Here is a 23,537-nt window from a genome sequence, read left to right as displayed (position 1 = left end):
TTTTATGATGACTAGATGTTCTAACCATGAGCAAGGGATATCTTTCCTTTTGTTAAAGTTTTCTTTGGTTAAACAAGATATGTTTGAGGTAAGTATGTCAGAAAACTGAACCAGAAATTACTTCCACAAGACATAACAAAAAACAGAAAGTCTATCTTGCTTTCTTTCCAATAAAGGAAAGCAGCAATTTAAAAACAATAGTAATACACTACTCGATTAGCTTTAATTGTCTTCAGGAATCATTAAGCATCTTTGTCTGCAGCATTCAAGTTTCCTGGATGTCATTTCCTTGAGTCTTCTCTGGGTCAATATGAAGGGCAGTTGCTTCTCAATATAAATAATAAGCCTGATCAGTCTAAGGCTTTTTGGTTTTTTAAGGAGACCTTGGGGAATTCCCTGGCAGTCCAGTGGTTAGGACTCTGCACTTTCACTGCTATGGGCATGAGTTCAGTCCCTGGTCGGGGAACTGAGATCCCACAAACCAAGTGGCACAGCAGATAGGTAGGTAGGTAGATAGATAGATAGATAGATAGATAGATAGATAGATAGGTAGATAGGTAGATAGATAGATGGATCTTGAATCCCTTTAAGAATCTGAAAGCCATGGACTCCCTGCCTCCCAAAATACATAAGCTCAAACATTTTTCATATGGGAAAAGAGGGCAGAGACTCCATGAAGCTGATTCTTAGATGCTAATTTTGAACCCCTGCACTATGGATTATATATTACAGGCTTACAAACCTAGTGCTGTGTAGGCAATATCCAGGTTTGGGCACTCTACCCACTGACATTAATTTGTATTGCTCATACTTTCCTATTTCTCCTGAGGAATCTGTAGTTTAACATAATTTGTATCTGAGCAGATTTTAATTTGGCAAAGCTCCACCAAGAAGATCACAGTGTTGTCCCTGTGAAAGTAGTAAGAAAGAGACTTCTTCCTCTACTGGTGGTTAATCTAATTCCATACTAAGAATCTAAACTTTAGATTCTAAAGGATTTGTACATTGAGAATAAAGTACTTTATGCCACACCCATACATATTCTGAGGATTACGGTAGAGGGGGCTATGTCTAGGGAGCCCCATGTCTGGTTTTAATCTCCTTCAGGTTTGGAAACCTCATTCTAGAGCTGACAATTCTAGCATCCCAAGGCAAGAAGGCAAATAACAGAATTGCTGCTGTGGCCAGTATCCTTCAGGTTCTCACAGATACTAAATCCGAATGCTATAGTAGGGACAAGAGTAAGACACCCCTAGAATCCCAGGTCATGGTGATCCTCTGAAGGCTCACCTGGGGACATTTCCACTTGATATCACATTCTAAGGACTTGCACAGGATGCCTGCTGGGGAGATGAGGCTGGAGAGGGAGATATGCAGGGACAGATGGTAAAAGGCCTTGTTTACCACCAGACAGTTTCGATTTTATTCTGAGACAAAGGGAACCACTTAAGTGGAATGACATAATCAGACCTGCTTTTGGGGTTAATCACTCTGGATGTTGGAGAGTGGAACTGGGGCTGGAGAGAACATCTAAAGCAAGGAGACTAATCAGGATGCTGTATTAGAGCAACATCGAGGGCCCTAAAAGGCAGTGGCAGGCCTGAGGTAGGACTAAATGGATTTGAGGGTTGTATTAGGAGGACCCATCCAGGATGGCTGGGTACACTGACAAGGATGTGGGAGTGTGTTGGGCCTTGGAGATCACACCCTGTGAGTCCTATTTTCCCTAGCCAAATGATCTCCCTCAAGGACATTTTTCCATCTCACGCCTGACTGCAAAAGGAATAAAATATTCTTCAGTCCCAAGTGCTATCAGTGTGAGGACACAGACAAGAAAGAAGAGAGGAAATGGGAAATAGAAGTCACAGAGGTGTTAGCTATGGTAAGGTGGTCATCATATTGCTGTATATAAATGTATCAAATCAATACATTATGCTCCTTAAGCTTATACAATGTTATGTGTTAATTATATCTCAATAAAAACTTAAACTAAACAAAACAGAATATGTTCTGATGGTTTGGAGGCCAACATTGTCACTGTGTTTAGTGATTTCTGAGCCATTGGCTTAACCCACATTCTCACTGGTCCAAGGCTGGGGCATGTTTGTACTAATAGTGTGTTTGTGTAGTGTGCTTTTGCTTTCAAAATACTTCTATTTTCATTCTCCTTTTTACTCATCCAAGAATAACTTTCTTATTTTTTCCAGTGGGTCAACTGGCAGTTTGTTTTGGACTATATTAAAACCATTTTCCAAGTGGCTTTGCCATAGTTTGAGTTTCCCTAAACACTACCACTTCTGTAGATCTGACCAACTTTATTTTACTTAGTGAGTAATAACGTACATGCAGCAAAGTGCATAAAGTACACAATCTTAAGCATATAGTTTGAGTTTTTACATGCATATACATCTGCATAACCACCATTGAGGTAAAACTGTAGAATATTTCCTGCACCCTATGAGATTCTTTTGTGCACTTTTCCTTCTTTTCCTTGAAGGGTTAATCACTATTCTGACTTCTAAAAACATCTTTTAGTTTAGCTTGCTCTTAAACTGTATGTAAATTGAATGACATACTAGAATTTTTTGTGTGTCTGGCTTCTTTCATGCAACACAGTATCTATGAGATTTCTCCATCTTGTGTTGGAGGCTTTTGTTTTTAATTGATGGGTAGTATTCCATTACATAAATTATCATAATATATTTATCTGTGTGATGAATATTTGCATTGTTTCATATTTTGGATATTATGAATAAAGCTGCTTTGAATATAATGTACAAATTAGAGGTCATATGCATTCATTTCTTTGGGGGATAAAAAATGGAATTGCTATATCCTAAACCAAATGCATATTTAACTCTAGTAGAAAGTAACAAATGGTTTTCCAAAGAGATTGCATCATTTTGCAGCTCCCACCGACAATATATGAGATTTACATCCTTGAAAACACTTGATATTGTCAGTCTTCTAAATCTTAGCCTTTCTGGGGAGGGAATAGTGGACTCTCATTGTGGTTTTTTATTTTTATTTTTATTTTTTATATTGGAATATAGTTAATTAACTATGTTGTGTTAGTTTCAGGTGTACAACAAAGTGATTCAGTTATATATACATATATGTGCGTCTATTCTTTTTCAAATTCTTTTCCCATTTAGGTTATTACAGAATATTGAGCAGAGTTCCCTGTGCTATACAGTAGGTCCTTGTTGCCTATCTATTTTAAATATAACAGTGTGTACATGTCAATCTCAAACTCCCAATCTATCCCTCCCCACCACCCTTCCCTCCCACCTTAATCTCGTTGTGGTTTTAATCTGCATTTCCCTGATGAGGCATATAAATCCTTGTTGAGCTTTACTTATGTTTATTGCCCACGTAGATATCCTCGTTTTCCAAATTCCTGTTCAAGTCTTTTGCCCATTTTTTTTTTTTATTGAGTTGGTTGCCTTTTTTCTTATTGCTTTATGGGAGTCTTTTGTTTTTGGTTTTTTTTAAGGTGGTCTGAATCCTTTGTCAGATGTGTGTATTGCAAATATCTTCTACTCTGTGACTTGCAAGCAAATTTATTTATAAGCAAATGGATTTATGATACGATTAGAACAGTAGGTTTAACCTTTTTAATCTTTTCTGGCCTTGAACACCTTTGGAAGTCTACCTATGAAGCCTATGAATTCCTAAGAATAATAATTTAAAATATATAAAAGAAACTACATAAGAATTCAAAGGAATCCAATAATCTTGAAATACAAAATATTTCTAAATTATGACATTTGTTCCATTTTTTAAAATTTATTTATTTATTTATGGCTGCGTTGGGTCTTCGTTGCTGTGCGCGGGCTTCTCATTGCGGTGGCTTCTCTTGTTGTGGAGCACGGGCTCTAGGCACGCGGGCTTCAGTAGCTGTGGCACGAAGGCTCTAGAGCTCAGGCTCAGTAGTTGTGGTGCACGGGCCCAGCTGATCCGCGGCATGTGGTATCTTCCCACACCAGGGCTCGAACCTGTGTCCCCTGCATTGGCAGGCAGACTCTCAACCGCTGCACCACCAGGGAAGCCCCTCATGTAAACTTTTGTAATCAACTTGTCAAATTCCATTTAAAAATCTTGTAGAGATTTTGATTGAGGTTGTATTTAACTTAAAGAGTGAGAAATCTTTGTGCGTGTGTGTGTATGTATTTGTTTTCATGTTTATTTTACAGGTAATTTGTAACAACTATAGAAAAATCAGAAAATACATACTATAAACATAAAGAAGATGAAAATCACCTAGATTGATTGAGAAATCTTATCTTTAAACATTGAGTCTTCCTATCCAGGAACATGGTCTGTCTTTCCAGCTATTTAAATATTTTATGTCATTTTGGTTTTGTTGTTGTTTTCCCATGTAAATCTTCAACATTTTTCATTGGGTTTATTTCTAAGTGATGTAATGGTTTTATTGCTGAAATGAATGGCTCCCTTTCCCCTAACATTTTCTAATAGATTATTGTTGGAGTGTTAGAAGCTATTAATTTTTCAAATGTTGATCACATATTTGACCATGGTACTAAATTCCCTTATTTGTTCTACTAGTTTAACCATAACCTCTGAAATAGTTTTGTTTCAGCCTTTCCATTTACTTGTATCTTATGTCTTTCTTCCTGTTTTAGTGCGTTGACTAAAGCCTCAAATACAATAATGAATAGTAATGGTGGAAGTAGGTATTCTTATCTGGTTCTTTCAAGGGGATGCTTGCTTTGAATGTCTCACTATTAGGATGATGCTTGCCATAAGGTTGTGGGAAATTCTCTATAAGGAAGTTTTCCTGTCTTGTTCGCTCTCTAAGGCATTTTGATAGGAATGGTATTAAATTTTATCAAGTTCACTTTTCAGCATAAGATGATCATTTGGTTTCTATTTCTTTAATCAGATAGTATGGTGATTTGTATTAATAGACTTCATAATGTCGAAGCAGTTCTGTATTTCTAGAATAAACTCTCTTGTCTTGATGTGCTATTCCTTTAATATACTGCCATATTCTGTGCTAATACTGTATTTGGGATACTTGCTTCTGTGTTCATAAATGACATTTGTTTCTTGTGGGGTTTTTGTGAGGAAGCAGTACTTTCCATTTTGGTTTGTTATCAGGATTATGTTGGTCTCAGAATGAAATAGGAAGCTTTTTGTCCTTTTCTTTGCCCTGGACAGTTTGTATAACAAAAGAATTACCTGTTCTTCAGTGGTTTGGTAGAACTCTCTCAAACTCTTCTGGGTCTGTTATCTTTTTTGAAGAAGTAGATATTTGACTAACTTTTCTATTCCTTAGATGATGATTAGTCTAGTCAGGTTCTCTACCTGTTCTTGATTCCATATTATAAGTTTATATTTTCCGTAAGATTATCCACTTCATATTAATTTTATAATTAATTATATAAATTATATAAATAAAATTTTGTGCTAATTAAATTATCTTCGGTAGCTGTGGTTATGTCATCTCTTTAATTTCCAATGTTGTCTGTGTTCTCTGCTTAGAGAGCTGCAGACCTTTAAACTGCAACCTATTGAATTGAAGACAACAAGAGATAATTTCCATAGCATTACTATAGCAACCAGACTAACTCTCATACAACAATTAGAAGTTCAGGGGCGTAGGGATTTGAGTATCTTGGAAGGTAAACATAAAAACGTTTTAATGGTAAAATATAACTAAGAGTATTTCAGTCCCTTGATGCTCCAAGTAAAATAATAGAGTGCGAGAAACTCTGAAGAGCTTAACAGTGTTCCCCCAACTCTCTACTCTCACTGGACCATCTTATCTCCACTGAGAAAGACATTCACTCTTAATTTTAGTCAGCCTAAGAAACATAGCATTAAAATTTTTTGCTTGACTATTGAGTTACCAACAGGATACATCAATGTCAATTCCTTGAGATTTCAGTTTCACCAAGCACCAGATTCCATCTTCTCCATTTTTCTTCAATCTAGTTTAATGAATCACCTATACCTTTATTTTCAGCCTTGTTATCTTGGGCAATCCATGCCATTAATTTTCAGTTTATCTTTTATTTAGGGCAAAGAAAAATGTTCAGCCTTTCTACTTCAGGACTCACTCTCATTTATAGGTGGCACGTTACCACTGTTGCAAAATACTGGCATACAAATGTCATCACTTTATTCTCTTTGGTTGATTTCTATATACAAGCCTCATCTTGTTACTATACTTCTGGCTCTACTCAAGGGCCAGGTTCTAGTTAATAGTTTATAGTTTTGTTAACCCTGATTTCTGTTGTTTGCTCTGTTTCTAATATGGTAAATCTTAGAAAGCTCTGAACTGTTATTCAGATATAAATGTAGGTGTCCTTAGACCAAAGTATTAACACAAGTATTAATGCTATACCCTTATCAATGTAATATACTTGGAAAACCATAAATATTTAAAACAAGGAAAACAATTGTAGATCACAAGCTTGTGAGACATATTAAGTTTAGGTTTGTCCATATAGTACATATTAAGACCCAAGTAGTCTACGTATTCCAGGCTAGACCATAGCACCATACAGGCAGGAGTCATGTCAGTCTTGTTTACTACTAAATTCCTAATGCTAGTACACGTCTGGCACATAGTAGGTAATCAGTACATATTGTTGATTGAATAATTAATTGATGTGTGTAGGGACCCTAATTCAATAATATATCTGAACATTGTTACTCATGATAAAAAGCAATGTAAAATTATGTTAGATTCTTTCAAGTTTCAAGTATCAGAGATCTTCAGGTTGCCTTTTTATAGGGGTTTATTGGAAGGATTCATGGAGCCATAAAAGGAAGATTAAAAAAATCCCAACAGGTATACAGCTGACTGACCATCATTTCCATCATTTGGGACTAGCAACACCTCTAGCAGCCTAATTGCAGGTCTTGGGTTAAGAGCAGTTAATGCTCTTTCAGAATTGGGTGTCTGTTGCCCCCTTTCCCATTGTTCACCATTAGGGAGGCCTCTGTGTTTGCTCAGCTGCCACTAACTCTGCATGTCTGAAGTACATCACTACCCTCCCACCACCACCACCATAAGGAATATGATTAGCCAATCATTAACCAATATAATGGTACTCCTGCTGGGCTTAGTTCTCTAGCCCTGAGCCACTTCACAGGTCACTTGCCAACCTATATAGTGTTGCCTTCAGGTCAGGTAATGATCCTTGGTTCAATCACCTGTGGCAAAGGGAGTAAGGTCACATGGCAAAAGGGGGGCCACAAATGAGGCAGGTACCATGAGGCACTTTGCATGGCCTAGTACTACCTTACTGTTAAAAGCAATAACCAGGGCCTGTCCCATATCAATATCTAACAATCCAAACAGCCATACGAGTTGTATTTTACATTCACATTGCCACATCTTTGCTGTGTGGATTTCATTTACTAGACAAGCCATCAATACCCAATCACGTTTCCTAGAATCACCATGGTGTATTCTGATGAAGAGACAGAAATGAACCATGATTTACTGAGAGAAAAATGTCATGTATATAGCACACTGAAGAGAAATTCAATATGTGGGCACTTATGAATAAGAGCGCGGGAGGGTTTTTTCTGGTATTTCATATGTGACACTCATAAATCAGAAAATATTTCTGAAGTACATTACTCTCAGAAAAACAATTTCTGTGAAATCTCTGCATGTTGGATTTTGCTGGTACGCTTCATGAAATCAAGGATAATGGTGTTTCTGGGATATAGCACAAATGATTTTAAATTCCCAAAACATGTGTTCATAGTAAAATATCAACTGTTCTCAGAATTATGCCACACTGACCTGGTGTAGAGCAGTGATCTGATTCAAAGCACTGGTGCTGTGAATTTCCCAACTATGGGTTATTTTCTGAATAGACAATGAGTTTAATTGGACCCAGGCTACTGCTGTCCATCTGTTAAAACAGTTTCAAAATTGTTCCTTCTCTTAAGGATGACGTGATTGCTAAATCAAAAGAATATTTCTCAGTCCTTACCTTATTTGACTTCTCCACAACAGCCGACATTTCTGAGCACCTTCCCTTTTCTATCCCATGATAGCACCTTCTTCTATCCCATGGAGTACCCACCACTTGTATGGTGATGGTTTCTGAGCACTATGCATTTAGATGAGACCTCATCCCCAAACTTCAGAGCAGAATTTTCCTCTGCCTTCATACTGTCTGTCTAGATGATTACAGGTTTTTCAAACTTAATGTATCTAAATTAAATACATTATCCCCTGTTGCCCACCCCTACCCCAGCCCTCAGTGGCCATCTGATTTTTCCTTGTATTTCCTGTCTAAAAGTACATGGTGATTCATCAACTATTCCGGGCCAGAGAAGGATGGCGTGGTAAGTGTGGGAATGCTGTCCTCTCTCTCTGCCTACAACCAATCACCACCCAAATTCTATTACCTAAACCTCTCTCCAGTCTGTCTTCTCTACTTTATTCCCACTGCCAGTGCCTTAGTTCAGGTCTGCATACTCTTGGGGTCAGACAACTGTAGTAGCTTTTTTGCCACCATCTCTTTCCGTCTCCATCTTCCACTTTGTTGCTGAAGCCATCTTTCTGAAACAATCTAACTATTCGTTTTAAAATCCTTTATAGTTTTCTGTCATCCACAAGATAAAACGCAAATTCATTGCTACGGCTGTATTGGTTTGCTAATGCCTCAAAAATGCTGTGTAACAAACCACTCCAAACCTTAGTGGCTTAAAACAACAATTCATATTCTTGGATATATGGGTTGGCTATGGTGGTTCTGCTAATCAAAGCTGGAACGATCTGTGGGTCATGTGAGGTGGCTAAAGTTCCTTGCATTTGTCTCTCATCTTCCAGGGACCTGCAGGTTAGCCCTGGTATCTGTTTTTCACGGTAAGGGTAGAGGCACAAGAGAGCAAACAGCTAAGGCCTCTTAAGGTCTAGCTCAAAACTATCATGTTAGCCTCATTCTATTTGTCAGGGTAAGTCGTGTGGCTGAACCAGGATCTGGGCAATGTATTCTGACCTCTTACTGGGAGAGACTGCAAGTTACAAGGGAAAAGCATGGATACGGGGAGGGATGAAGAACTGCGGCCAATGGCAAAAAGGGGGGGGGGGCTGTCTAACATTGTACCTATCACTTTCATTTAACTTTCTTGAATCTAACCTAATATGGCATCTTGAACAAATTATGTTCTATCATGCCTCAGTGACATGCTGGAGTGACATGCTAGGAACAACTTCCCCCATCTGCATCCCACCCCATTTTGCTTGTCTGATGATGACTCCTTCATGCTCCAAAACATAGCTAATATGTTCCTTTTCCTTCCTAAGCAACTCCTTCTCCTAGAGGGAAGCAACTTTCCTCCTTTGTGCCAGCTGTTTTCTTTATGCATGAATTTTTTGCTGCTGTCAAATAAATTGCAGTTATTTATTTACATTGCCACCTCCTTTTTAGATTAATAAAGCTTTCGGAGGGTAAGTACTTGCTTTTCTGGCCTCTTTTTCTCTAGAGCCCAGCAAAGTATTTGGCATTCAAAATTCAATGAATGCCAAATTGAATTAAACTTATGTTAGACAGAAATGACATTTTGGAAATAAAGACCAATTACACTGAGTTGCAAGTACAGAATTTTGCCTGTGAAATTTGGAATAAGAAGGCAGCTAATGTTCTGTTCTCTCTGAAGCATGGCAGAATGAAATTATTGAGATATACACAGCAGGCAAATACAGGAATCACTTCTAGAATTCTTTTTATGCTGCATTGAGCTTTTTGGTTCTGGCAGAAGCAGCAGAAATTTGATTTGAAAAATTATATTACAGATTGTTCTATCATGCTCTATCTATTGCATGTGAAGAATTTAGTTTCAATTATGAGTTTTCCCATTTGTAAAAATGAGTTGGAGATTTTATTTTTGTACAGTCTTACACTCTTTTTTTTCTTTCTTAAAAACCTAATAGCATAATAACCTAAGATTGCTTCTTTAAAAACTTTTGGAAGAATACGACTCTGCTCAAAATATTTTTTCTGAAATATCTAATCATTTAGTTTATCACATACATTTTTTTTTATTGGAGTATAGTTGCTTTACACTGCTGTGTCTTATCATATACATTTTGAAACAGAGGTCACTGTTGTTGTTTATATCTACATTCAAGTCAAATGGTATGGATTTTTGTTTTTTTTTACAGTGAAAAACACTGTCATAGAATTTGCATTAGGATGCAATGAGCTGATATATTCTGATGAAAAGATTTAAAGGACCAGTGACTTGATTTATATTAGACTAAATGTCTCTACCAGCTCATGGAGAGTTTAACTGAAGTCCACCCATCACTGCTTCTGAAAATAGCTCACACTGTTTGGGGGCAAGATAGTTCTGTGTGTGATCCTTTAACAGGCATGAAAGGGAAAATAATTTCTATGAAAACACTACTGAATTTAATGTGTGTGTTTGGAAGGGTCATTCACTACTGTGTCTACTATATCTAAGGTATGCTCTCACCATTTTGTGGTGCATTCAAGTCTCATTAGGATGCATAGAACTTTTCTTTTTTTTGTGGCCTCACCGCTATGCTTGCAGGATCTTATTTCCCTGACCAAGGATTGAACCCGTGCCCTCTGCAGTGAAAGCGCCAAGTCCTAACCACTGGACCACCAGGGAATTCCCATAGGATGCATAGAACTCTTTTTTTAAAAATTTTAATTGGAGTATAGTTGCTTTAAAATGTGTTAGTTTCCATTGTACAGCAAAGTGAATCAGCTATATGTATACATATATCCCCTCCTTTTTCGATTTCCTTCCCATTTAGGTTACTGAAGGGCATTGAGTAGAGTTCCCTGTGCTTTACAGTATGTCCCCATCAGTTGCCTATTTTATACATAGTATCAATAGTGTATATATGTCAATCCCCATCTCCCAATTCAGCCCCCCTTCCCCCTTGGTATCCATACGTTTGTTCTCTACATCTGTGTCTCTATTTCTGCTTAGGATGCATAGAACTCTTGATAGGAATAGAGCAAGCAGTAAGTTCCCTTAGCCCTAAATTTGAACTGCTAGAAGGCATCACTTGGTTGGGGAGCATAGCTGATTTTCAAATGTCTTTTGTGTTGCTGCTACTAAGCCACCAAGTCCTAGAGCAGTGTTGTCTAATAGAAGTATTATGTGAATTACATATGTAACTTTACATTTCCCAGTAGCCACATTAAAAAAATTTTTAAAAGAAACCAAATCTATCTAAAACAGGATCACTTCAACACATAATCAACATTTTTAGAGTATTAATATTTTACATTCCTTTTTTTATACTAAGTCTTTGAAATCTGGTGTATATTTCAGACTTTCAGCACATTTCAATTTTGATGCTAAATTTTCATTAGAAATAATTGATATAGTGCCTTGGTCACACTCTCCCTGTCCTACTCCAGCTCCCTCTTTTCTACACCACCCTCCTGCCCAGCCCTCATTGGTCTAGCAAACTTCTGCCCCCATGCCCAAATTCATATCTTACTTCTTGCAGCATCCCTTATCTCCCTCATCTGTTTTCTCACAATGTTCATATTTTTATTACAATAATTGTCACATCACATTCTACTATGATTTTTTTTAATCTGTTTCATCCCAGTTGAAAGTGATCTCATTAAGAGCAGATGGTCATATTTATCTTCATACCCTTGGTGCCTAGCAGGTGCTGAGCCTGAAAAATGTTGGTTGATCCATTTATGTGAAATGTGCAGCAGAGGCAAATCCATACAGACAGGAAGCAGAGTTGTGGGTGCCAGGGACTTGGGGGAGGGAGGATGAAGAGTGACTGCTAAATGGTGGGTACAAGGGTTTTTTTAGGGCGTTGGAAATGTTCTGGAACTGATAGTGGTGATGGTTGCACAACATTGTGAATATTCTAATTGCCACTGAACTGTACACTTTAAAATGGTTAAAATGGTGAATTTTATGTTATGTGAATTTTGCTACAATAAAAAATTTGGTTGGAAAAAAAAGAAATAATTGATCTATATTTATATTTCCTACAATTTGCAGTTGGAAAAAGTAGATTCATATACCCAAGTTGTTCCAAACATACTTAATTTTCTCATCATGGAATCAAGAACCAGTCATTCAGTTTATATTTAAATTAAAATGAAAAACGCAGTTTCTCAGTTTCACTAGTCACATTACAAGTGCTCAATAGCCACATGTGACCAGTGGCTACTGTATTGGCTGGAGTAGTTCTAGAGAATAGTGATGGCCTCAGGTCTTCAGTAATTACTTCAGGCTTTGTGCCCAGTCTGGTGTCAGTCAACACAAAAAATAAAAAGGAACCCGAGGTCCCAGTTCATCTCTGCCCATAAAAAGATAAAAAAATATATAGTATGTGGTTTTAAGGCCATAAATAAAACATGAGTTCATAGAAAAGACAGATGGGTGTGTGAGAGTGTGGGCGTTAGAAGGCATTGTGAAGTAAGATTTTGGGCCCTGAAAGTCCACAAGGGTTTAGATAGGAACTGGAGAGGAACATTTTGTGGGGGAAACAGCAAAAGCCCAGTGGCAGGAAGATACAGGGTTTAGGAGGAAAACCAAACTATATGGGACCAGTACTAGGTGGTAGTTAAGGACATAAGCTCCACAGTCATGCTCCCTGGGTGTGAATCCTGGCTCTGACACTTCCTAATTACTTGACTTTCGGCATGTTATTTAACTTTCCTTTTCCTGTTTATTTGATTATAAAATAGGGATAATAATACTTCATGGGGATATTGTGAGGATTAAATGAACTAATACCTATAAAGCACTCAGTATAGTGCTTACTACTTAAATGCTCAAGAAATATTAGCTGCTGTTATTAACTAAGTGTGACTATTTGCTCTTTGGAGTTTACATATAAGAAACCAACCACAGCCATTCTATTTAGAACTTATATCTCAAAGCACTGAGCTTAAGTTTACATAAACCAATTTACATTCCAAACGTGCAACCATTCTCAATGTTTCTGAGTCTTAGTTTCCCCATTTGAAAAAGTTGGAATAATTTAACCTACTTTATCATGTTTTAATGGAAATTAAATGAGCCCACTTAGGAAGCAGGCTGCTTCTACTTATTAACTGCAGCCTTGGGAAACTTACTCATCTCAGAGCCCCAGTTTCCTAATCTACAAGATAATATCACCCTCTCAGGATCAAATGTATAATATATGTGAAGTGCTGGGCACAATTACTGTCACAAAAATGAACAATTATTTTTAACTTTTGAAAAGATCTTAAGTCTTGATGGCTCAGAGACCTCTAGCAGCTCAGCAAACCTTCAGATGAAAGGTTCCCATGGCTTGAAGTTTAGAAGCTTTTGTATTTCTGAGTACTACAATCACTTCTGCAAGCAGGAACCAGAAAGAATCATTTTTCACTTCCTTATACCCGTGGTTAAAGAAGGTGGACAAACAGGAGTCTCAAAAAGGACAAATCAGCCAACCGATTTAAAAGAAGGTGGAGGGTTGTTTACATGAGAACAATACCTTAGCAACGACTCCATGGTCTTTCTCCCTTAGGAAGAAATGAACTGTAATAAATACGACTGAACAATCAGAAACAATTTAGGTACAGAAAAGATAGCGTGCCTTTCCTCTTGTTGCTTCAAGAACTAAAAGTACACAGTTTGATATTTTTTTACTTACCTTAGAAGATTTATCTATACATTCCAGTTAATTCTACTAGTCTTTATTTCCACAATATGATGAAAACAGATCTACCAATCACCATATCTAAAACAGTGTATTTTCATGTGATGATTCTCAACCACTTATTATTCATGATCATAAAGTTGTTCTTTTGTGACACTAGAGAGATTTTCTTAACATTTCCAACTGATTTACTGTAATTTTTATAGAATTAAAGATCTCCATGATTTGGTGACAATTCAGAATCTGGAAGTTTTAGAAAACTTGCAATGTCAGCAATGCAACTTACAGGCCAAGAAAAAATTATGGCAATATTCTTTGCTGGAGTTCTATATTAGTTTCCTAGGGCTACAGTAACAAAACACAACAAACTTGAGTGGCTTAAGACAACAGAAATTTATTCCCTCACAGTTCTGAAGATGAAAAGGACAAAAGCAAGATACTGGCAGGGACATACTCCCTTTGAAATTTCTGGAGAAGAATCCTTCCTTGCCTCTTCCTGGACTCTGGTGGCTCGTGGCAATCTTCTGCATTCTTTGGCTTGCAGCTGCATCATTCCAATCTCTGTTGCCTGGTCACATGGCCATCTTCCTTGTCTCTCCTCTGTCAGTCAAATCTCTCTCACTTTATAAGGACACTTGTAATTGGATTTAGGGCCCACCCCACTCCAGCAATGACTACATCTTAACTTGATTACATCTGCAAAGACCCTAATTCCAAATAAGGTCACATTCACAGGTATCGGGGTTAGGACATCAATATGTCATTTTGGAAGGCACAATTCAACCCACAACGAGCTCCTACTATTATAAGACAATACCAAAACTATAATGAAAATGTATCCTTCATGTACGAAGTTTGTGCCACCCACTGATTTCCCAACTCTCTGTCTAGCTTTATCCCACTAGGGAGTAAATGCCAACTGGTATTAGAGGTACAGTTTGTGGGCATGTACAAGAATATTTTATTGGTGACTACAAAGGTTGACATGTATTGAGCTCCTACTCTGTGCCAGGTCCTATGCTTGGTGTTAGAGATACAAGAAGAAAAATGCACCAGTCCCTGCTTTGGTGGAGCTCATTCTGGTAGCCTGGACTGGTTCCATGACCTTGGTAACAGTAACAGCCTTGTACTAATAAAGTGAACAAACCAGTTATCCTCATCACCTTAGTCAGTAAAAGACCTCCATTAAACACACAGTTTTGTTATACACTGCCCATGTCAGCAAAACATATCAAAGCTGAGGGGATTACCTCCTTGTTGAAGATGAGCTAACTTTTTTGAAGTTAATTACTCAAGTCTTTGCAACACTAGGGGAAAGCAAAATGGAGAGCAAATCAGATGCAAAAGGGGAAAGGTTCCTCCCAGCTGTTTTTTAAAAAATATTTATTTATTTATTTAATTTTTTGTCTGCGTTGGGTCTTCGTTGTTGCGTGAGGGCTTCCTCTAGTTGCGGCGAGAGGGGGCTACTCTTTTGTTGCGGTGCGCGGGCTTCTCATTGCAGTGGCTTCTCTTGTTGCGGAGCATGGGCTTTAGGCATGCGCTCTTCAGTACTTGTGGCTCACGGGCTCTAGAGCGCAGGCTCAGTAGTTGTGGTGCACAGGCTTAGTTGCTCCCCGGCATGCGGGATCTTCCTGGACCAGGGATCGAGACCATGTCCCCTGCATTGGCAGGCGGATTCTTAACCACTGCGCCACCAGGGAAGCCCCCTGCCAGCTGTTTTGACTTGCTTTCTTCACCCACTTTCACATCTCACCAAGCAGGAACCAGAGATGTTTGTATTACTTGGGTGCTCCAAGGTGCAAACACACTTTATCACCAACAATTAGTGTTGCCATGGTAGGTAGGTCCTTATTTCCAACCATTCTACAAATGCTTTATACAATTACAGGATTCTTTCAGAATTAGAAAGGAAAGAGATTATTTACTGCCTGAGTCCAAACCCCTCATTTTTATAGGTTAAAAGAGGCTGTAGAATGTGACTTGACCTAGGCTATGCAACTGTAGTAATCAATAAAGCTCCATGAGAGTAACGACCCTGTTTTTGGTGACTTTTGTGCTCTCAGAAACTAGCATATGCCTAGCAGACAGTGAGTGCTCCATAAATGTAGGCTGGGTGAAAAAACAATTTGAAAAATGAATGAATGAGTCAAAAATACACCTCTTTTAAAATATTTTTCCAGTGCCATAATGATCTCCAATTTTTCAACAAATTTAAGATTCTCAATAAAAAGCTTCGAGGTAGTCTAACAAATGTTCAGACAGCATCATTTATCCATGTGCTGTTAAAACTTAATTGTTTAAAAGAGAATTCTTTTGTTTTCCAGATTATCCAATATTCTCAGCTTCTACTCTCAACATTTTTCTGGTCTTTATACCTCTTGCAAATTCGGCAGAGCAAGAGGAGCTAAATCACAGATCTTGCTGCCTATTCACCCAGTAAGCCTTTACAATAGCTGTTATCTGGTCCCAGCTGTTGTGCTAAATTTAGGATTTTGGATTATCTTTAACTGCTCTTTCTGTCTCCCATTACCAAGGTTAATTGAGAAGTGATGTTAGAACAAGTAAAGCTTCAGTTCATAAAAGAAACTACATACTATAGTATTCTGTAATATCAAAGTCAAATCCACTGGGAGTTAACATTTGTAGCTATTACATAGATTAAGGAACTGTTGCCATTTGTCAGAAGTTTCATCTTCATGATGCCAGAACATTTCCCATGAAGATGAATGTTACCTTCCTGAATGTTCTGTCCTGTTTTGATTAGTTGCAATCTTAGAGTAAAGGTTTTTAATTGCAGTTGCATATGTAATTTTACTGTGCATATGAAAACATCCAGAAAATATTGTTTTTTTCATAATAAAAATTTCATGTATTTAATAGATCTGAGGCAAAAAAAATGCAATCCCAATCTTGTAATTTACAAAAACTTTTCTGATGTAGAAGTAAACATACTCCCTGTAAAACTTTGGAAACCTCAGAAGAGTACAAAGACTAAAGTAAATCACCTTTAAACCTAACCTAGTACTTTCCTGTTGTGATTCTTGTATGCAAAATTATTTCTTAAAGAAAAAAAGGCTTTTTCTAAATGAAACCAAAGAGGATTGCAAATTTTGTACTTCTCTTTGTCTCTGTTTTGAGCTCACAACCACATGTGTACTTTGTCTATAAACTGAGTAGCTAATAGCTTCAGCCCTTGCTAGGATTGCTTGTTTTAATTACAGCAGATCCTTGTCATCTGTTTGTGTTGAAATGATGATACAACATCGCAACACGAAATGTCATCAGGTCACATTGTTATAGCACAACAAAATTACAGCTCCCTAACAATAACACGGTGTCAAAAGTGTCCTGCCATGAGTCAGTGTTTTAGAGGTTATAAAAGTTATTTTTAGCACAGTGAAGGCCTTTAGAGCTTGGGTTCCGAATCCTACTAAAATCCCTAGTGATTTGAAAAAAATGTGGTGGTGGGGGGGTGGTTCTTGCTCTTAAACTCCCCAATCCCTTCAGCGTATGGCTGCCCACTCTCCTGTCTCGGCCACATTAATTAGACCCGACTTCCACCGTGCACTGCAAGCCCCTCGGGGCTGGGCCACAACTCTGCGCCAGCATCCAGTGTGGAGGAGGAGGAGGAGACTATAATTATCCTCCACGTCTGGGGCAGGCCCTCGGATGACATCTCCCCAGTTACCCTGTGCTCTAATAGCATAGCTCCGGTTCCTGGTCCCAGAAGCGCCGCAGCCGGCTCGGAGCGCAGGCAGGAGGCAAGCGCGGCCAAAGCGCCGGGCACCTCTCGGGCCTCCCGGGCTCCGCCGGCCCTTCGCAGCCCGCAGCACCTGCAAGGGAACCCAGGCCCCCAGGCTAGCGCCCCGGGCCGCGGGGGCGTTGCCATAACAACCGGGCGCCCGCCGCGGAGGCCGCCGGGGAGGAAGTGACGAGCGGTGGGTTGGCTGTTGTTGGGACACGTGACCCGGGCAGTGTTTTGACAGGGCAAACTGCAGAGAAAGAACTGGGCGAGCGAGGGGGACCGGGAGCTGGGGCGCCAGAGCTAGAGACAGCGGGCGGGCGAAGAGCTGGCAGAGGCGCGGGGCGAGCGGGCCGGCCGGGGCGACGGGCAGGCGAAGCCCGGGGGCAGCGGGGCTCGGGTGCGAGTCGGGCAGGCAGGGCGAGGGGCTGAGCGCCGGGAGCGTAGCGAGGCGGCGGCCGAGGCGGGGGTGGATGGCCACAGGGGCGCCGGGGAGCCGCGTCGGGCTTGTTGTCTCGGGCTCCCATGGTCCTCTAACGCAGCCCCGGGGGCCGCTGCGCGCCACACTTCGCTCTCGCCGGCCCTGCGCCTCTCGGAGCCTCACGTCTGAGGTGGGAGTGTGATGTGAGCCGCTGGGCGAGCGGCTGAGAGAAGTGCCAAGAGGAGGAGGGATTGGGACGGGAGAGGAGAGCTAGTTAGTCAGCAGAGGTCGGCCGAGGGAGCCATGAAAACAACTCTCCGGCGGGGAAAAGGGCTGGCGCGGCGCTCCGGACGGCGTGGCTGAAGGAAATCGGGGCCGCGGCGGGACGGAAGGGGGCCGCACGGGCAGGCTGCGCCGAGCAGGGGCGAGCGCCCGGCCGTAACCACCTTCCCGGGACGACCTCAGGCCCGGCCTCGCAGGGCCGCGGGGGCGACCCGGGACAGCCCAGTAGAGTTCGTTTGGGACTGGGGGCTGGGCACGAGGAGATGACTCGCGTTTCTTTCTGACCCTCTCATTGTGTCAACTTGGCCGCGGTTGAGGCAGGAAGACTAGCCAGAGGGTAATTACACAGGTGAGGCCCGGCGGGGCGGGCGGAGCTGTAGGCGAGGCGCTTGGGGTCTTGAAGAGTTTCCTGCGCCCAAGTCACCAGGTCGGAGCATTTCTATACCAGCCACTGCGGAGGTGCCACTGTTCCCAGCGGTGTTTCTCTTACAAAGGGGTTAGTTACCTTGTGTTGCTTGAATCTTTCTTTTTTTTCCCCTGCCTGTACCTTCAGGTTATAAATAGATCTTCCTTTTGGTTCAGAGACGCTGTGTCAAAGAAGGACACGTTGGCCTGGAGAGCACAGGGGCGGGGAAGAGGGGTGCTTGGTCCGGAGGAGACGGGGGAGGCGGTGCAGAGTTTTGCTTTTTTCAGACCTGCGGATGGTGCTGTCACCGCACTTAGTGCCAGGAAGGGGCCTGTTAGCAGTAGTTTTCTTGCAAGATCGAGTGTTGAGGGCAAGACCAGATTAACTTTATTTTGATCTCTTTTAGCATTTTGAAAACGGAGCAGTAGCCACAGAATCGGCGGCGAGCCTGTTGAAAGAACCCACACGTGTATTTCACAGCACCTTGGGTGGAAATTGGCGTGAAAATGAAGCCAGACCGAGGTAAATTATTGATTTAAGTAGGATTTTTTTTTTTTTTTTCTGTGCCCCATTTTAGAAACGTTAACCTAATTCTGCGGCAGGATCAACTCTTTGTGAATTACGTTTGATTATTTGTTTCTGTTACAGATTCCAGATGGTAAGGTAGAGAAGGGCGCATGGAAGAGTTAGGAACTAGATGGGAGAATACATTCTTCAAAAGTGTCTTCAAAGTATTAGTTTCAAGAGATATTAAAAATGAAATTGCCAAGAACAGCACTTGTATCTGTTGCCACAATACTTGGTATCATTTTAGAGTTACATTACTCATTTTTAGGTTCAATCTAACTTCAATTTTAAAGAAGTTTAAAAGTTTTTTCAACTTGAGAATTTGAACTTGATAAACTGAGAAAATTTAAGATTGTTTGAGTTCACAAATATTATTTGTCATTGCTGATTTTTGTGCTTTAGGCAAACTCTAAAAGTTTGCAAAGTACTCCAGGGCTTTGTCCAGTGTATCAATATATACACAGGGCTACTGAAATCCCTATAATAAGTACTGTAAATGTGCCATTTCCTTTCTAAACCTGTATTTTCAGGACTTATGGGAATAATGCATATACTGTGTTTCTCAAGGACTTCAAAGGAATTGAAAACTCATTTATCAATCTACTTTTGATTGACCATTGCAAGGACAAACTTTAGAAGATTTTAATATAGTGGTAGTTAGGAGTTTGTCATATGGGAATTTGAGTCCAAGGAACATTGTAGGAAGAGGATTAATGTATTTGGTAGGGAGTTGGACTAGATGACAGAGTTCCTTCCAAATCTGAGACTTTCAGATTGGAAATGTTAATTTATCTTTATGAATTAGATGCTCATTTAAAAAAAGATATGGGAAATTCCCTGGCGGTCCAGTGGTTAGGACTCTGTGCTTCCACTGCAGGGGGCACAGGTTTGGTCCTTGGTGGGGGAACTAAGATCCCGCAGGCCTCAACATGGCAGTCAATCAATCAATCAATAAATGATAATTTTAAAAAATAAAATAAAAAAATTTTAAAAGATATGTATTAAACTGGTTATTTTTTCCATATATTTTTTCAAACTGGATTAGAAAGTCAAATTTTCTTTTCTATTAAAATACATCTTTGATAATATTGTCTTAAAATACACTAGAAAGAAGTGGAGAAAGCCATACTTAATTTAGTGGATTAGTTTTAAGTGTTTGGTTGTTTCTTAAAATCAGCTTTGTAAGAATTAAGTATTAGCAAGAATATTGTTACTAAGCAGGTTGCTTGTGTAGAATGCCAAGTTTAGACTTTTAGATTTCATCTGTGACTTTGGAAAGATGGCACCAAGGTCAGTAATTGCATCTCAAAATAAACAAGCAAAGAAAATCAGAGTCGCTATTTGTTTTTTGTTTTTGTTTTGCTGGTTGTTGTAAAAGTTGCTTTAAGGTCCTACGCAGGTTTGTTGGTTTGTTTGTTTGTTTATTTTTTAAATTTTGGCTGTACCAGGTCTTCGTTGCGGCATGCAGGATCTTTTAGTTGCCGCATGCACGCGGGATTTAGTTTCCTGACCAGGGATGGAACCCGGACCCCCTGCATTGGGAGGGCAGAGACTTACCCACTGGACCACCAGAGAAGTCCCCTAAGCAGTTAAAAAAATAGTATTTGCACACAGTCTCTATTTTAGACAAAACTAGTACTAAACACAATAAAATGTTATATATTAATGTAGATTACTAGGAAAAATAAATACATTTATGCATCAAGACTCCTAAAGAAGTGTCTTTTTTCTCGTTAAAATTGTAGCTATCTTTAGCATTATGATGTAAAAATGAGGCGATTGAAAGTTTAGTATTGTGACTGTATTTTATAATATGAATCTTTAGGCCCATGTCTTTCTTTTGACCAGGACCTAGGGTAAGTAGTATCTTTTACTTTGCAAAGTAGTATAGAAATACTGAAATAAACTTTGCACAAAACATACTTACTCTTACTATGTGCAGTGTGGTCTTGTACTTTCTGTTCTATTTCTATTGTTAAAAATTGCTTGCATAACCCATTGAATTGATTTCTTGACCTGTGGTTGGCAAGGCACAATTATGGGAGAGCTTGACAACAGTAATACTTCACTTTTTCTACATTGGTATCTAAGAAACTATTCTATATGAGTTAATTTTCTGGATAACTGAAACTTTACTCTTTAAATGCCAAAAATATTTTCAGTTGTAATCATGATATGTGGACAGAGATTTATTTTTTTTTTCCTCTAGCTTAAACCACTTCAGCCTATTTTTTTTAAGATCTGATTTTTGAATTCCCATGCTGTCAACAGTCTTTGTTGTCAATGTGCTTATTCTTGTCTCCTTTTAATTTTACTGCTTTTAGTCTCTGGGATAAAGAACTAGATAACCATGCTTAGCACTGAGTTCTCTAAAAAATGAGAATAAATAGGAAAACCTTCAGATATTCATTCAGAAGCTAAGAAAGTATACAAATTCTAGTGTAGAAACTCTGAGATATTTGCTTAGTGGTATACAGCTGTGCTTCATAAAGTTTCTAAGTACAAAAGGACCCTCTTATCCTACATGGTTGCATGTGGTAGTTGGTTGGCTAATCTAAAAAGTTAGTTTAAATGAGGAATCAGAAAAAATAACAGCCTTAATTATTTCACTTGTCTTTTGGTGTAGGCTCAAGGCCCTTTTCTGGGGGTGAAATGGGGTCTGTTTTTCAGAGTTAGATATGATCTTTCCTGTGTAAACCACATCAAAAATGTACACCTAAGATTTCTACTTTTGATTTCTTTAAAGTAGAATAAGACTGCAAAAAAATCCAAGGGTGGAATATTTTACATTTAAAAAGTGTTAAATTCTTTTTTAATGTTTCACACAATTTTATAGGTGTCTGTGTACACCAGGAATTACAAGAATATTTGTGTAGTCAACAGAAATTTGTTTTGGGAGGAGAGGGAATATATATTCATCAAAATTATGTTCATCAAAATATGTGCTTTCCAAAGCATTCAACATAGTTTTCACAGAAATAACCTTTTTTTGCATTCATTTCATTGATTTATATAGTTTTAAAATAAATTCGCATAAGCAGGTTTGGGAATAAACATCAGATACTACTTAAGCATACAACTCAACTAGTAGGAGTAGAAGTGTGCAGGCAACTGGAAAGTAACTTATTAGCTGCTCATGTCTGTCAGTTTGCTTCTATGGAAGATATGGAAAGCATTGGACAATCTTGCTAGTTGATTAAGTGAAAATTAAAAGACCTTCTACTGTACTTCCAGATAATTAAGATGTTACTGTACAGTGGCTACGTTTCACAGTAGTCAATAGAATTTTACTATAGTCTGAGGTAAATCTTTTTTTTCTCTTTTCTTTTTTTAAATTTTTAAGCAGTTATATAACATTACTTGTGCAATGCTGCCAAAGATGAGTCTTTGATGTTATCATTAGCACAGGTTTTGGAATCAGACCTGTATTTGTATCCTTGTTCCATTACTTGCTAGCTGTGTAATCTTCATTAATCTCCTTTATCTCTGAGAGTCTCAGGTTCTTTGTCTGTAAAATGGGGATAATTCCAACTTCTCATAGTTGTTAGAATGAAATACGACACTGGTTGGCACATTTTAGGTTTTAAATAAATGATAATTACCATGTTAAACAAGATATTACAGACGGTTATATGTTGGTCAGTTATAAAGTATGTTCAACAGAGGTAAAGAAATAGTCAAATGTGCAATAACCTAATAGTATCTTGTTTCGTTTTGCATTCATAGCCTGTAACCTGCTAAGGCTCAAGCAGATTTAGCAGGCTTTTAATGTGTAGTTATCTGAGAAGATACAAAAGCTATGAAAGGATGCTTGATGTATGTGTAATTTATTTCTGTGTCATTTGTTATTACAATTACATCTTAACCTCTATATGTAGGGGGTGGCATGGGTGGACCAAGCTTCCTGGAAATATATTTTTAAATGGTGTTAAATTCTGACTAGAGCTGGGCAGCTGGAGAGGTTAAACGATGTTACTGCACCTTGTACTCAAGGATGTAAAGTTTGGATCTGATCCTAGTTAGATATTGAATGCCCAGTGTTTCAAGAGATGTCTAAAGTATGGTCTTTGCATAGAAGCAATTAAAGCATTTTATGTTTTTAACATTTAATATTTATTTATGTTATAAATGTATGGTATTTCTAATTTTGTATGTTTTTGAATGCATATTTTTTCTATAAAAATATATTTCAAAATAATAGAATATAAGCTTATGTTTTGATTTCAAAAGTCCCAAGGTTTCAGAAGTCCTAAGTTCATGGTATTGTTCAACAATTTAAGTAGAATCAAAATCTTTTTAATATAAAAGATAAATGTCAATTTTGCTATGCTTTATGCTTTGGTTAGAAACAGTTTCTTCATCAGACATTTCTAAGAATGTTGTCTGAGCTTATCAACTGTTATGAAAGGTTAAGGCCTATAACATCTAGGAAATCATCAAGGCATTAATAATTTAAACATACTTTGTTTCAATTCAT

The 23,537-nt window shown here is 38.8% G+C and overlaps 1 protein-coding gene across 4 annotated transcripts in view; it reads left to right on the top strand.

The window, feature by feature from the left end:
* Positions 1-17,380: 17,380 nt before the first annotated feature.
* ATOSA (atos homolog A) overlaps positions 17,381-23,537 on the top strand; it is an 86,566-nt gene continuing 80,409 nt past the window's right edge. The window contains exons 1-2 of one of the 4 annotated variants that reach the window (XM_082388025.1): positions 17,381-17,580; positions 18,900-19,015. In XM_082388025.1, coding sequence (XP_082244151.1) covers positions 19,000-19,015 — 16 coding nt within the window. In that variant the 5' untranslated portion in view covers positions 17,381-17,580; positions 18,900-18,999. Of the gene's footprint in view, positions 17,581-18,009; positions 18,584-18,899; positions 19,016-23,537 lie in introns of those variants that run through there. The other 3 variants (XM_082388024.1, XM_082388023.1, XM_082388020.1) reach the window with 3 other exon arrangements.

The sequence above is a fragment of the Balaenoptera borealis genome (assembly GCF_965194805.1).
Source record: "Balaenoptera borealis genome assembly, chromosome: 3".
In the NCBI taxonomy this organism is placed as follows: Eukaryota; Metazoa; Chordata; class Mammalia; order Artiodactyla; family Balaenopteridae; genus Balaenoptera; species Balaenoptera borealis.
The sequence above is the reverse complement of the archived record's forward strand: the minus strand, read 5'-3'. Positions and strand labels throughout refer to the sequence as shown.